This window comes from Thermobia domestica, chromosome 10 (genome assembly GCF_964235325.1).
Source record: "Thermobia domestica chromosome 10, izTheDome1.hap1.1, whole genome shotgun sequence".
NCBI lineage: Eukaryota > Metazoa > Arthropoda > Insecta > Zygentoma > Lepismatidae > Thermobia > Thermobia domestica.
Window position 1 is genome coordinate 36,112,981 of NC_137463.1, and position 15,633 is coordinate 36,128,613.

Here is a 15,633-nt window from a genome sequence, read left to right on the forward strand (position 1 = left end):
GGTTAGGTGAAAGGAGACGGTGATGATGAGAAATGAATGAAATGGTGGAATGAAGAAAGTGGGAGGAAACGGGACAATCCCGAGCAAACCCACGAGCACGGTGTTTGTCCACCACAAAGTCCACACGGCGCGAGCTGGGATCGAACCAGGGACCCCAAGCATCGGAGGTGAACGCTCTACCACTGAGCCACCGCGCCCCCTGCACTGAAATTGTGTTTGAAGAAACTGACTTTATTGAAAATAGAAAAAAAAATACCATTTCTTAAATTTTTAAATAAAGAAAAATACCTGTAAGTACCTGAAAAACCGTTTCTTTAATAATTTTTTTATGTTTGATTTGAGATTTCTCCTAGTTCTTTCTCGAGAAAACTGAGAAAGTCTTCTGAAGAATTTTCGTCGAAAATTTTTGCTTAGGTAAACAAGCAACAAAATACTAGCATGTGCAAAGTATGATTTCGACATAGTTGCTTAACCTTTCAATTCAACCTGCCATATGTGTCTATAAAAAGGCTTACTTGATGTGTCCCATTTATGAGTAGTATTTTGATTATTGTATCAACGGTTATATTTGCTGTCTTTATCAAATCGATGATTTCTTGTACATACATATGTTATATCGTCGTCCTACGTTCTGACATATTCCCATTCATTGGAAACTTTTAGACTCAATCCTATTTTAAAATCGTTTTGAATATGAAACGTTGGTATATATGGAACTTTGTTACTTTCAACAACAAGTGAAATTTGAAATCATTTTTCAATTTTTAGGATTCTCGTTCCGTATAGAAGAAAACTAGAGACTTATATAAGGAAAAAACAAAGTAAAACACTAACTTTACCTAGACTGATTTTTTCTCTTGAGTTCATACTCATCTCTGTTCTTTCTACGTAGTTCTTCATATGTTGTATAATGCTGCGGTGGCGGAGGAAGGGGTTCATCCTCCATCTGAGGCGCTGAAAATTTAAAGGCAAAGGTTAGTCATTATATCATTTAGTTCAGAAAATCATGCAAGATGGCTTCTGTATTTCATAGCAACTATAGTTTGCATTTTAGTAAAATAAACTATCACGACAGCAGGTGTCACTAGAAAAAATCTAGACTGATTTTGCAATTGGCGAAAGCGAGGGCGTTAAGGCCAATGGACTAACCATAATACCCTGCCTATCGAATGAATGATTATCCAAGGTACAAGCCGCCCAGTTTCGCTGTGGCCTTTGGACGAAGCGGGCTGCGCGTCTGTACTCCATCGGAAAGATACTTAGAGTTAAAATGGAACAGCCTATCACAGGGCTCATAGCGGTCTGGTCTCTTGTAAATAGTTGAAAAGTGACCAAAAGCACACGAAAAACGACCAAAAGTGACCAAAAGCACACGAAAAAGTGACCAAAAACTCACCATGCCCCTTTTACCTTTGTCAATTTCTCAATCACCTCTCTCTTTGTTTGTTGTTTTGTTTCATCTTTTCTTCTTTGAGCTTCCTCCTTTCTTAGGTTTTCTAAGTATGCTTTGTAGTTACGGTAAGCAGACTTAGCAGATGTAAGAAGCTTCTGAGTAAGTGGAACCAGTTCTGGCCTATTTCCGAATTTCTTCATCCTAGACATTATACTCAACTTAGCATTGAGAGCATTCATCACCTACTCTTAAGAAGAGCACACAAGAAGCATAACACAAGACGAACATGATGAACCACACAAACACACACAACGTTGAGCAGAGCGTTAACTATTACGAGAGAAAACTAAAAGACTATTATGATAGCAAAAAAATAGACACAGAAGGGTTCTCAACCCCACCTTGCGAGCTTAAGCATCCACCAACCATCTACTGCGCTTTAGAAAGAATAAAAGCTGAAGTGAGAATAAAGTTGACTGTTTCACATGTGGCAGCAAGTACTGAAGCTTTCAGAAGAGTAATGAGTGACAAGTTTCTGCCTTTTTCCATTTATTTTTATATTTTTCTTAGAAAACTGCCAATGCAAAACATAAATCACACGAAAAAGTCACTTTACCTCCCAAAAAAGTAACATTTAGCGACAAATTTGAAAAAAAAGAAAAAAAAAAGTAACTTTTAGTTAAAAAAAAGTGACTCGGTATGAGCCCTGCTATCAATATGACAGAAACTCACGATTTGTAAAAAGTACGATGGAGATGACTGTTTATTATGCACACATTGATTTCTGAGTAGTTCAAACTGTTTTTAAAGAGAGATGAAAAGTGATGAGACTGGCGGACTCGGAACATTCCAAAAGTCGGAAATGTGATTCGAAAGGATCGTCGCTTGAGTATTCGAGCTGCTGCTGAAATCACAGAAATTGAGAAAGAAAGTGTTCGTAAAATTTTACGTAAAGTTTTAACATGAAGAAAGTGTGTTCCAAAATTGGTGTAAGGACAATGACACTGGAATAAAAGAAAACTTGGGTGAAAATTTATGCTGACATTTTGACAAACACTGAAACAGACCCTATATTCTTGGAGACAGTAATCACCTGTGCCGAGTCGTGTTTTTTAGGTACGACCCTGAAACCAAACACCAATCAAACAAGTTGAAATTTAAAGTAATTTGGAGTTTTTTTTTCCAACATCCATGGGATTGTGTAGCCTAATTAGGTACACGAGAGTGAAACTGTAAACCAACATTATTGTGTTAACATCATTTCGTGAGCAAGCAGAACGACGACTTGATTTGTGGGCAAACAAGTCATAGATTTTGCACCAAGACAAAGCTCCTGCTCACACGTCATTGCCAGTGAAGATATTTTTGGCAAAACATGGGAAGATTATCCGCCATATTCGCCAGATTTTGCTCCGTACATTTTTTCTTTTAATTTTCAAATCAGCTCTGAAGGAAACGATATATGAGATAATAGAACCAATGAAAAGAAAAGCGACGGATATCATGAACATGGTTCCGAAAACGACTGTTTCCAGCAATGGAAAATTTGTATGGAACGATGTAGGGATCATGCACGGGAGTACTTTGTAGGGGATAATATTTCTATCGTACATAATGACCAATACATTATTTTGTAGTACCAGTCCGTTTTTCCCCAGCCACATTTCGTAAACTGACTACAAACCCAAAGTTTTAACTTTTTCTTTTTAGACTTACAAACTATGTTACACTTAAGTATCGGAAGTTTTATAGAACGGTTATTGTCTGTCTATTTGTCGACAGATATAAGAGCAAAACTGGTATGAGATACTGATTATGATTAACTGATTTTAAGTTTAGCGTCCCTTTCAGCAGCGAGGCTGTGAGATGTGGACTTACAGTTTAACGTGGGATCCGAACCACATGAGTTCCAGCCAGGAATCGAACCCGAATCTCCCACGCGACAGGCGCATACGCTAACCGCTTAGCCACGAGGGAACTCTGGTAAGCCACGGTGAAGCTCTATACCGAGAAGCGGTTTCTTGCAAACGAATCAGCGTTTCAACAAAAGGTTTTATCTCTTCTGTTGCCCTTATTGAAACAGGAGTGGTAGAAACAAATTATTCCAGTTTCACCGTTGATCGTGATAGAGCAAAACTTGTAATAGTGACAAGCAGCTTTTGTGGAATTCATTCAATATCTGAAGAAAATATATAGAGGAAAACTTGTAATAGTGACAAGCAGCTTTTGTGGAATTCATTCAATATCTGAAGAAAATATACCATAACCGCTCGTAACACTCAACCAAAACGGGAAGTGGTTAACATTCACTAGTATTTCCGGCTCCAATGCATAATTACATTAATTCATTAATTTACCTAAGAGCAAAAATGATAAGAGACATCGAGAAGCGATTCAGTCTTCCAAAAATAGGTTTCATCTTCTCCGTTAATCCTTTATTCAAACCGAAATTGGCAGAAATCAACCGTTTCGAGTCTCAACGCTGATGACCATAGAACAAAAACGATAATAGATAATGACAAGTAGATTTCTGGAATTGATTCAGCGTCTTAAGAAAAGCTTTAATCTTCTTCTATATCTCTTTACTATGACCAGAAGTGATAGAAACTTACTACTTAACAGATTCCATTCACTACCCCCTATTACAGATGTATTTCAATGCTGAATTCGCATACTTTGGAAGTCTACCATAGTTTTACAACTATGAAATGAAACTTACTTGTTTTCTCAAGAAAAAGCGATTTCCCAACTACAAGTAACATGCACATAATAGAACTTACTATCAACTGTTGGTCTGAAAGAATCATCCAAACCTTCTGCTTGAACGTATTTGTCATCGATCTCATGTCTTGGGGACTGATCAGGATACATATCGGGTGACACACCAAACGACGGCAGACCTGCGCCGAAAGAGGGGTCAAAAGTAAGACTGTGAAAACAAAAATAAAATTACTCGTTACTTAATATTTCAGACGATTTTTGTGCTACGTAAGTACCATTAAATAACCTAAAAACTTAAAAAGAAAGATCTATCTTTGAAATACTCAGCTGTACGACAGATTTGTTTTATAGACTCCTTTGTAAATATTTATTATAAATTTATGTATAGCAATATTTCAACTATGAGTATGAGTAGGTGTGTTTCAAGAAGTAGGAAATAGTGATCATTATTTATTTATTTATTTATTTATTTATTTTTATTTTATTTTTTTTTTAGTTTGACGTCACACGATTATGCCCCGAGACTAAGAGAGAGGCTGGTAGCGATAAAGATGAATGAAATGGTGGAATGAAAGTGAGAGAACACCAAAACCTCCGCATCCCACAAAAAGTTAAATTGGCGCGAATTGGGATCGAACAAAGGACTCCACACATCAGAGAATAAGTACTCTACCACTGAGTCACCGTAGCCCCAATTTCTTTTTCATATATGACGTATACGGAAATCACATATTTTCTCTCATTACCGGCCTCTCTCTGAAAGAATTCGACTTTTCTCCAAAAGTAAAAATAAATAAAATGTTAATTTTCTTCTGCTGTTGGAGATATTTGCCTCACGCCAAAGTATTAAAATATTATCGGCACAGGTGAGAGAAAAGAGCATCATTAAAATGAAAGTTCTATTTTATTTATTTATTTATTTATTTATTTATTTATTTATTTATTTATTTATTTATTTATTTATTTATTCAATCAATCAATCAACTGTAACGGAATCATAAAGTGACAAAAAAAGGGTGGTTTTAATAGAAAAGAAATACAGTAGGAAAGATACTACAGAGATGGTATTTTTTAAAATACCCAAAGATATCTCTACTATGTAACGGAACAAAATATTGGCTATGTCATGACGCGGGTTCGAACCAGATAGTAATAGCCTAAGGCGAATTGCACGTGTTATTACCGGGAGAAGTAGCTTATGAGTAAGTCCGAGCACTCTCAGAAAATCATAAATCATGAACTAAAATGATAAAGGGTAAAATATACTTAATATTTAATATACTGAAAAGTATTTTTAGAGAGAATACTTAGGTTTCCACCACTAGCGTTTGCTAGACATGATTAATAATGTAATGGACTAAAGACAAATACGCAAATACCAAGTGGACTTTCATAATCTCACACTGGAACAAAATCAAAGACATTCTGCGGAAAATTACAAATGGCGGTAGCACAACTATTGTTAGGGTCAGTTAGGTAGAAATCAAGTGCCTCATAAATTATTCTTAATAAGGTCTCATCACAATCCAGTTCGTAAAGCTGTAATACCACATACAAACGAGAGAAGGCGAGTACATACACAAAATAATGATACGTATTTGTCTATAACTAAAAGCCCAATCTGTCAAGAGAGGAAGTGGAAAGTTTTTCATCACCTTGGGTAGTGACGTAATATCGGGTGGTTCCCCGATGAAATGGTTCCACGTTCGTTTGCTGAGACTTGTCCATGAGAACTTCCAAACCTTCGAGTCAGCTATCGATGTGGTTCTTGGATCGAAAGCGCCTTCCAAAATTCGAACTGGAAACTTGTGGCAGGAGATGAGTCTTCAATTCTTACAGGATAATCTGGGGGTCGACACATACCATCACCAAGTTGAGTTGAGTTTGGGTGAGTTTAACGTCCCTTTCAGCAGCAAGGCTATATGAGACGTGGACCTACTGATTAACGTGGAATCCAAACCACATAAGCTCCCGCCGGGAATCGAACCCGGGTCTCTCACGCCATCACCAAGATAGAATTAGCTGCTTAACAGTTTCTCGAGACCAAGCTCGAGAAACATCCTACAGAAAGTTGATGAGTCAGCTAAGAAATGATGAAAAGCACTCAGTCACTGTAGGTGGTTTAACTCAGTACATGAGAAGTAACCACGACTCATGTAAAATAAATAAAGTGGAGGAACAAAGCAATCGAAGGCATGAATTTGTCCTTAAGTAAACTTTAAAAAAAGTTGAATAATCGAAGCAGCAGCCAGGATGACGGAAGCAAAGTCGCAAGTCGATGAAAAGAAAGTTCGGGTAAAAGGCACATAATAGCTTCTTATCTGTGTTTTATTTGCTTAATTTACATTGTAAAATATTTCCAAACCATGTGGCGAAAGCTTAATTGACAGATTAATTTCCTTTGGATTACAGTTAAAAAGCCTATGTATTACGTTCCTGTGTGATGTAAATAAAAGAGGATGTAACATCCTCTAGGGGGCTGTATGAACGCAATGTGAATGACCACTGTTGCTCGGCTTCTATCATTTAGCTGGGCTACAACTCCAAGTATCTCGGACGGGTACAGTGGCTCAGTGATAGAGCGTTTACCTCTGGTGCATGGGGTCCCTGGTTCGATCCCCGGCCAAGTTAGTTGGTGGTGGACAACATCGTGCTCGTGGGTTTTCTCGGGATGCCTTCCACTTTCTCATTCCATCAATTCTTCCATCATCCTTCAGTGGCTTTAATCATCGTCTCCCTTAGCCTAACAGGCATAATCGTGGGACGTTATTAAACTCAAGATTTCATTTAATTTTTTTCCCAATCTAAGGATATAGATAAAAGATGAATAAAATCCAAGTTAGGGAGAAACCAGGGAGGCCTGATCCTTAACACAATGGGCATTGATCCACAAATATGCAAACAAGAACTCTCAAAACCACTTATTGTTTTAATATTATATATATATATAATGAAGAAAAAGTAGTTTTATTTTTGATAATCTCAACAAACTATTAACATAATGCAATTTTTTCCATGCACATTAAACACACACAGACCAATTTATCTAAAAGTTTAATTTTAAATAAATGTGTTTCATTAGCAATCCTACATTATGATGTAAGTCTTTTTCTATATACCAAAATAATAATAATCCGGAAGAAATATTTGTTAACATTTCGTGGAGAGGAAAACTTGTCTTCTGCGAACACTGTATTAAACAGAAACTTGTCTTAAACGAAAATACTTTACGGTCTCATATATTTAGGTGTGAAAACATGTTAAATTCCCATCATTAAACGAAAACTGTCACGTGAACAACGAAAATTAAAATAAGCCTTTTAACGGAAAATTGCAAGTTTCGAAGTGCAGCATTTAGGAAGTTTTTAGATATCTTATGAAAAATTATATATACAAATACACTAGTTGTCATCAAAACAGACAGTGATGTGCAAATCGAGAGAGAGAACGGATATGAATGCGTTAATTGAGAATCTTACGGAGTCTGAAAGAAGAGAATGGAGGAAGAAGAGAAATATAGCACTGATTTGGAGGAAGAGTGTAGGCTAAAAACTTATCAAGATGCTGTTGAAAATTCAAAGCAACAGCAAAAATTTGTCTTACGTCAAAATGACAATGATATGCTGAATATGGTTTTACTGGCTAAAGTGTTCGTACAAAGTCGAGCAGCCAAGCAGTAATCTATACGGAAAACCCTCCTTGACTATTGGAAGCAATAAGTCAACGTGTGTGCAGTATTTTTCCTGTTGATTGTAAGTATTGCGTGTATTAGTTCGTAGTAGAAATAAGTACTGTAAATTCACTAAGGTACGTACAGCATCTTATTTCATCTCAGTACGTCCATTAATACGAACGCAACTTTTTTACACATGTCTACCTTCGTTAACCGGAAACTTATTTTAAACGGAAATATTTGTGAGTCCCGTTCGATTCCGCTAAAGACAGGTTTAAATGTATAAATATTTCCTTAACAAAGTTGTGATGTGACGTAACTGAATTCTCATGAAAAATCAACAAGGGGTAGTTTATTCTTGAGGGTGAGTTTCCTTAGGACGATTTCCTGTAAGCGGCTATTATAATTTCGTTCATATTTCACAAATAAATGTTTCTGTAATTTCACAAATAAATGTGGGGCTTGACATTATTCAATTTAAGAAATGTAAGCGAGGAAATTTAGTGTGATGGTTCATCTGACCTGATTATTCCTTAAATACAAGGAGTGATCAGAAACACTGTGATTTTTTAAGCAGTAACTGTTGACGCTACAATCATTTGATGTAATTTGTCCGAGAGCCTGATCCGTTAAAACAGGCAGCGTCAAACTGGAACACATTCTGACTTGTCAGTCAGCGTCTAGAGCCGCTAGAGTGAGGTTGTGTTTACTGTGTCTGTCACGTATTAACAACGCTTGAATATTATAAAGGTAACCAAGAAAGTGCTGTCGCTTTTTCACCCACCACCTTCGAACATCGATATATCACCTAAGGCATATTTGGAAGATCAAAAATAGTCCCCATCAACATCGACCTTCTGCACACGTTTTGGATTCCATCGCAGTAGAACTTGGTGGACCGTAAAGCGAAGAGCACTTTGCTTCCGTATCAAAAGCATTTTGCACCTCTACTAGGGATTTGAACTGGCGTCCTCTAAGGTTAATATCCAAGGAATGGAACAGATGATAATCGGAAGGTGCAATGTCCGGGGAGTATGCAATAAGGTTTCCCTTCCAAGGCGTAAAATGGTCCCGGGTCTTCCTAGCCATGTGGGGCCTAGCGTTGTCCTGTAACAGGAGGACTCCTTTGCTATTCAAAAGTGCTGGGTCCAGAGTCTTGAGTTTTTCTTGAACACAGCACAACTGTTCACAGTACACAGTTGCATTGATGCCCTGACCAGCTGGTAGCAGTTCCCGCTCTAAGATCCCGCGAGCAGTAAACCAAACACATAAGAGGACCTTTTTCTGGTGCAGTGCTGGTTTCGACTGTTTTGGAACCGGTTCATGGAATGCAAACCAATGATCATGGGAGTTTCGTACTGGACCCACTTCTCATCACATGTCAACACACTATCCAGAAATGCCTCCTTCCTCAGACGAGATAGCAAAAAATACAGGTGTCTGGTAGCTTTGCTTTCTGGCCCGGAGTCAAATCATGTGGGACACATCGACCCAACTTGTAGTGCTTTCCAAGTTGGTGGAGGTGCTGACGAATGGTTTCTCCACTTAAACTGAATTGTAACCCCAGTTCCTCACGTCTGACCACTGTTCGACTCAATTTCTGCCTAAAGATCTTTATTTTGTACATGTGTTGGTCTTCCGGGACGTGGAGCGTCTTCGAGTGTTTCGTCATAGTCCTTAAACTTGTTAAACCACCGCTGCACTGTCCGTGTAGTCATGACCTCCTCACCAAAGGCCCGGCATATCTTCCGCCCCGCTGCAGCGGCGTTTGACCCCAGTTTGAACTCGTAAAGCATACAGGCCCTTATGATGCTCTGTGGAAGTCTCATGTTCCCTCTGTCCTTACGCAAGTTCACGGTGTAACTGAACTCCCACAACCAGATAAGTATGTTGGATATACCCACACCAACAACTGAACTTCGCCTTACCTCCATTCGCATTCAACTCACTGTGTGACGGCCAATTGAACAAAGACCTCCACAAAAAGCGACAGAACTTGCTTGGCTTCCTTTATAAGTTCTGTTTCAAATTGTAAAAAGGTGCCAAAAAGACTTATGAAATGTTGAAGTTAGTGTATGACAATACTGCTGTAACTCTGAAGACTGTTTACGAGTCGTATGAGCGATTTAAAAGCGGAAATGAATCGGTGGAAGACGAGTAACGTTCGAGACGTCCATTAAGCTCAAAAACAGAAGAAAACGTGCAAAAAGTGGCAAAAATTGTTCGTTTAAACAGACGAATAAGTATTCCAGAGCTTTCTGAAGAACTAAATATCCCATACGGGTGCGTCTAAAGCATTTTAACAGCGGATTGGCAAACGAAAAGGGTAAGTGCGAAATTCGTTTCACCACCCCTCGCTTTTAATAGCGCGAGTTTTTGGGCGAAAAAAATTTCCTGTTTATCGACAGCTACGGTAATCTCCGGATATAGCACTACGGGACTTCTGGCTCTTCCCAAAAATCAAAAATTGAGCTAAAAAGACGTTTTGATACCATTCCTGACATTGCGAGGACCAGGACAGAGCAGCCCCTTCCAAAAATGCTTCCAGTCATGGATTCAACGTTGGGATAAATGCATTGCTCTCCAAGGATAGAACTTTGAAGGAGATTAGATCAAATTTCATCGCTTATTACCTTGTTTCTAATAAAGTTATTCATCGTAGTTTTTAATCACACCTCGTAGCTCCGAGCCCTCCCCGCTGTCCTAGTAGCTAGAGCGTGTACATTTGATGTACGAAACCCTGGATTCGATTCGTACTGAAATTACGGTGTCTCGGATTCCACAAACTATAAGCTCACGTCTCATACAGCCTCAAAGCTCAAAAGGGGAAACTAAACTTCAATCAACCACCATAACTCATCCATCACTTGTTACAAGAAGCATCTAATTAAAAAAAAAAACTTACGTCTCTTGGAACTGCCCTTGCTGCTTCTTCTTTCGAAGTGCTGCTCCAATCTGACTATTCGGCAGCTGCATCAGTTTCTCAGCACATATATTAGCATAAGAAAATCGGCCCAAGAAATAGCCTATAATTGCAGCCACTGTAACCTTTGGGGTTGCTCCCCATCGAGGACTGGGCTTTAAGTAACCTGAAAAAGAACAACATTGATGTAAATTAAAGCATTTTATTCCATCACGTAAAACAGAACAATTAACATTGTCTTGAGATTTTAAGGAATTCTGTAGGGATGCGCACAAGACAAGATTTGAGACTGTCTCGTCTCGAAAATGTGCTGTAAAAGTGGTCTCGACTCGAAAAATATATATTTTTTTATTGGAAGAGCTGTGTCTCGACTCGAATTTTGTCAGGAAAATTCTGTCTCGACTCGACTCAAGCGCATCCCTAGATTTCTGTTTGATTATAAATACGGTTTGATTTCAACTATCAAATATGATGTGTGATCAGCTCATCGCTTCTAACATTCACTTCCACTTTATACGCAACACTCATTTACCATTCAGATTTATAACTGATCCTTAAGGAAAAAAAAACTTCAATAATGAGTAGATCACAGATATCAATGAATCATGACGTATGTACACTCATGTCCAAATTATTGTCGCATGTCTATAAATATGTTGCTGTAGGAACATAATTTGATAACGAATTCACCCGGTATTTCTTATAATGTTAGTATGTGTACAATCGGCAAAGACATGTATATGGCAAATTTCATGTCAAAAGAGCAGTAAATAACAACAATAAAACGAAAATAAAACTTTCTTGTCCATTTAGCAACATTTTGTTTTACTCATTCTAATTTTCGCATTTATAATTCTTTTCCTATGAAATTTACCACAAATATACATTTCCCGATTATACACATAGTATCAGTATTAAAAGTGCCCTGCAAAATCATTATCAAATTATATCCTTACAAGAAGACAATTATAAATATGCGACAATCATTTTGGACATGAGTGTACATTTACTAATACCGTAAGACTTTTAGGTATGCACCTAGATGATAAATTTTCATGACAATAACACGTAGACAAACTAAACAAAAAGTTAGCTCAGGCTGTGTACATAATACGAACTCTAGCCCCAATTCTGAATCTACAATCAATTTTGTCTCTGTACTATGCCATATTCTATTCTCATATTAAATACGGGATTGCCTTCTTGGGGTCTTTGCCAGTACTTCAGAACATATTCAAACAACAAAAATGTGTCACAAAGAATCATTACAAAAATCAGCGAAACGCACCAGCTGTAGGAAACTATTTGAATCATTAAATATGATGATAGTTCCTTCTTTGTACATATCTGAACTCAAAATTACTTGGATCATTTAGATAATATTAAAAGAGATGGCGATACTCACAACTATCTTACGCATGAAGAAGATAACTTATCTACTGTGTATCACAGAACGTCTACATACGGAAAATCATGTATCTATATTTGTGTAAAACTGTATAATAAGCTACCCGAATACATAAAAATTACTCATGATTTCTTTCTCAATTCAGTGCGCAAATTGGTATTAAATAATAAATTTTATACAGTAGATGAATACCTTAACAGCTCAGTGTGAAATTTAGAAAAATGATTAAATTCCTATGGTATATATCACATTGTAAATGCAAATATACACGAACAGGTGTATATATAGTAATTATGTCCATATATCAGGGTTGGGCAAAAACCATGGTTTTTATTGAAAAAACCAGTTTTTTTTGTTTAAACCAGGTTTTTTTTGTTTAAACCAGTTTTTTTTTTGGTTTAAATAATCTGCTCTATGTATTTATATCACATATGGACAGAAGTAAGCTTGTTTCGCTTTAGTGTTAGTATGCAATAACCGGGTTATGCTGGAAGGGGTCACATAAGCTTAAAGCGGAATCCAAACCACTTCTCGGCTTACATCCAAGAGGAATTGTCCTCCATTTAAGCTCGAAACCGGGACTAATTGGCCACAAATGCGATACGTCTGCCGACTCACTCACGAAGGACTCCTGGTAAAAATACGTTGACTGATCTTTACATATTTGTTAATATAATCGTCAAGAGTCATTAGTGCAGAAGGACAAAAAGATAAGCAATTGCACAAGTGGATCTATTATACAGAATTACATATGGACAATTTCAAAGTATGTACTACAGAGTACAGAAGAACTAATTTAGTCCAAGTCAGTTCACTACGACTTTTATTAGTCCAAGTTAAAGAAATACAACGACTTACTTTGCATATCAGTAAGAAAAATGAATAAAGATACGAATTATTTGAGTCCACTTTGGCTCTGACCCATTTATACATAAATAGTTACCAAAGATTCTTGTTATTTCAATAATTGCCTCTCGTGGGGTTTGTATGACCCCCCAAAAAGTACGGCATTTCGATGTATTTTATCAATAGTAAACATTATTAAAACGAAACAATGTTTATAATTTTCCTTTGGTTGCATAACAATAATAATAAACTATAAAAAAATCACAAAAGAAACATCCATAAAGTTACATTAAAAAAAGTTGCTTTAGTAATATAATCTCTTTGAATAAAGAATGGTCAATTTAGGTCTAAATGTAGTACGAATAATATATGGGAGTGAAATGTGATAACCCACAAATGTGTGTTCATCAAGATTTTACGAATAGTTACATTTATACGGACATTTTTCGGTTTTTGGTTTAATTTTTTTTTAAAAAAAAAACAGCTGGTTTAAACCAGCCAACCCTGCCATATATACACTATGTGATCAAAAGTATCCGGACACCTGGCTGAAAATGACTTACAAGTTCGTGGCGCCCTCCATCGGTACTGCTGGAATTCAACATTGGGTTGGCCCACCCTTAGCCTTGATGACAGTTTCCACTCTCGCAGGCATACTTTCAATCAGGTGCTGAAAGGTTTCTTGGGGAATGGAAGCCCATTCTTCACGGAGTGCTGAACTGAGGAGAGGTATCGATGTAGGTCGCTGAGGCCTGGCACGAAGTCGGCGTTCCAAAACATCCCAAAGGTGTTCTATAAGATTCGAATCAGGACTCTGTGCAGGCCAGTCCATTACAGGAATGTTATGGTCGTGTAACCACTCCGCCACAGGCCATGCAGTATGAACAGGTGCTCGATCGTGTTGAAAGATGCAATCGCCATCCCTGAATTGCAGTGTTGGCTGGTTTAAACCAAGATGGTTTAAACCAGCTGTTAAAAAAAAAAAAAAAAAAAAAAAAACTGGTTTAAACCAAAAAACAAAAAAAATGTTCGTAAAAGTGTAAGTGTTTGTAAAATCTTGATGAACACACATTTATGGGTTATCACCTTTCACTCCCGTATATTATTCGTATTATATTCAGACCTAAATTCCCCATTCATTACTCAAAAAGATTATACACAAAAGCAACTTCTTTTTTACAAGTTTATAAATGTTTATTTTGTGATTTTTCTGTAGTTATTATTGTTATGTAATTGCAATCGAAGAAAAACTCTAAATATTGTTTCGTTTCAATGTTTACTATTGATAAAATACATCGAAAATGCCGTACTTTGTGTGTGTGTGGGGGGGGGATCATACAGACCCCACGAGAGGCATTTAGTGAAATAAGTATCTTTGGTATCTATCTATGTATAAATGAGTTTGAGCCAAAGTGGACTCAAATAATTCGTCGTATCTTTATTCACTTTTCTTATTGATATGCAGATTAAGTCGGTGTATTTCTTTAATTTGGACCAATAAAAGTCGTTGTTAACTAACTTGAACTAAATTAGTTCTTCTGTACTCCGTAGTACTTTGAAATTGTTCATATGTAATTCTGTGTAATGGTTTCACTTGTGCAACTGTTTATCTTTTTGTCCTTCTGAAATGACTCTTGACAGTTATATTAAGAAGCATGTAAAGATCAGGATTCCTTCGTGAGTGAGTCGGCAGACGTATCGCATTTGTGGCCAATTAGTCCTGGTTCTGAGTTCAAATGGTGGACACTTTCTCTAGGGTTACTCAAGAAGCGGTTTTTATTCCGCTTTTAGCTTATGTGACCCCTTCCAGCATAACCCTGTTGTTGCATAATAACATCAAGGCGAAACAAACTTATTTCTGTCCATATATGATATGAATATATAGAGCAAATCATTTAAATCTTAAAAACCTGGTTTAAACCCAAAAAAAACGTGTTTTTTTGTTTTTTTAAATAAAAACCATGGTTTTTGCCAACCCTGCTGAATTGCTCTTCAACAGTGGGAAGCAAGAAGGTGCTTAAAACATCAATGTAGGCCTGCGCTGTGAGAGTGCCACGCAAAACAACAAGGGGTGCAAGCCCCCTCCAAGAAAAACACGACCACACCATAACACCACCACCTCCGAATTTTACTTTTGGCACTACACATGCTGACAGATGACATTCACCGGGCATTCGCCATACCCACACCATGACATTGGATCGCCAAATTGTGTACCGTGATTCGTTACTCCACACAACGTTTTTCCACTGTTCAATCGTCCAATATTTACGCTCCTTACACCAAGCGAGGCGTCGTTTGGCATTCACCTGCGTGATGTTTGGCTTATGAGCAGCCACTCGACCATAAAATCCAAATTTTCTCACCTCACGCCTAACTGTCATAGTACTTGGAGCAGTTTGGAATTCCTGTGTGATGGTCTGGATAGATGTCTGCCTATTACACTTTACGACACTCTTCAACTATCGGCGGTCTCTGTCAGTCAACAGACGAGGTCAACCTGTAAGCTTTTGTGCTGTACGTGTCTCTTCACGTTTCCACTTCACTATCACATCAGACACAGTGGACCTAGGGATGTTTAGGAGTGTGGAAATCTCGCGTACAGACTTCTGACACAAGTGACACCCAATCACCTGACCACGTTCGAAGTCCGTGAGTTCCGCGAAGTG

General features: G+C 37.6%; 1 protein-coding gene across 2 annotated transcripts in view; it reads right to left on the reverse strand.

Moving 5' to 3' along the window:
* Window positions 1-15,633, reverse strand: part of LOC145662444 (OCIA domain-containing protein 1-like) — a 43,393-nt gene that overhangs the window by 2,728 nt on the left and 25,032 nt on the right. For both annotated transcript variants that reach the window (XM_081728027.1, XM_081728028.1), the window contains exons 3-5: window positions 10,693-10,876; window positions 4,174-4,322; window positions 840-954 (exon numbers count right to left, since the gene is read on the reverse strand). In XM_081728027.1, coding sequence (XP_081584153.1) covers window positions 840-954; window positions 4,174-4,322; window positions 10,693-10,876 — 448 coding nt within the window. The remainder of the gene's footprint in view (window positions 1-839; window positions 955-4,173; window positions 4,323-10,692; window positions 10,877-15,633) is intronic.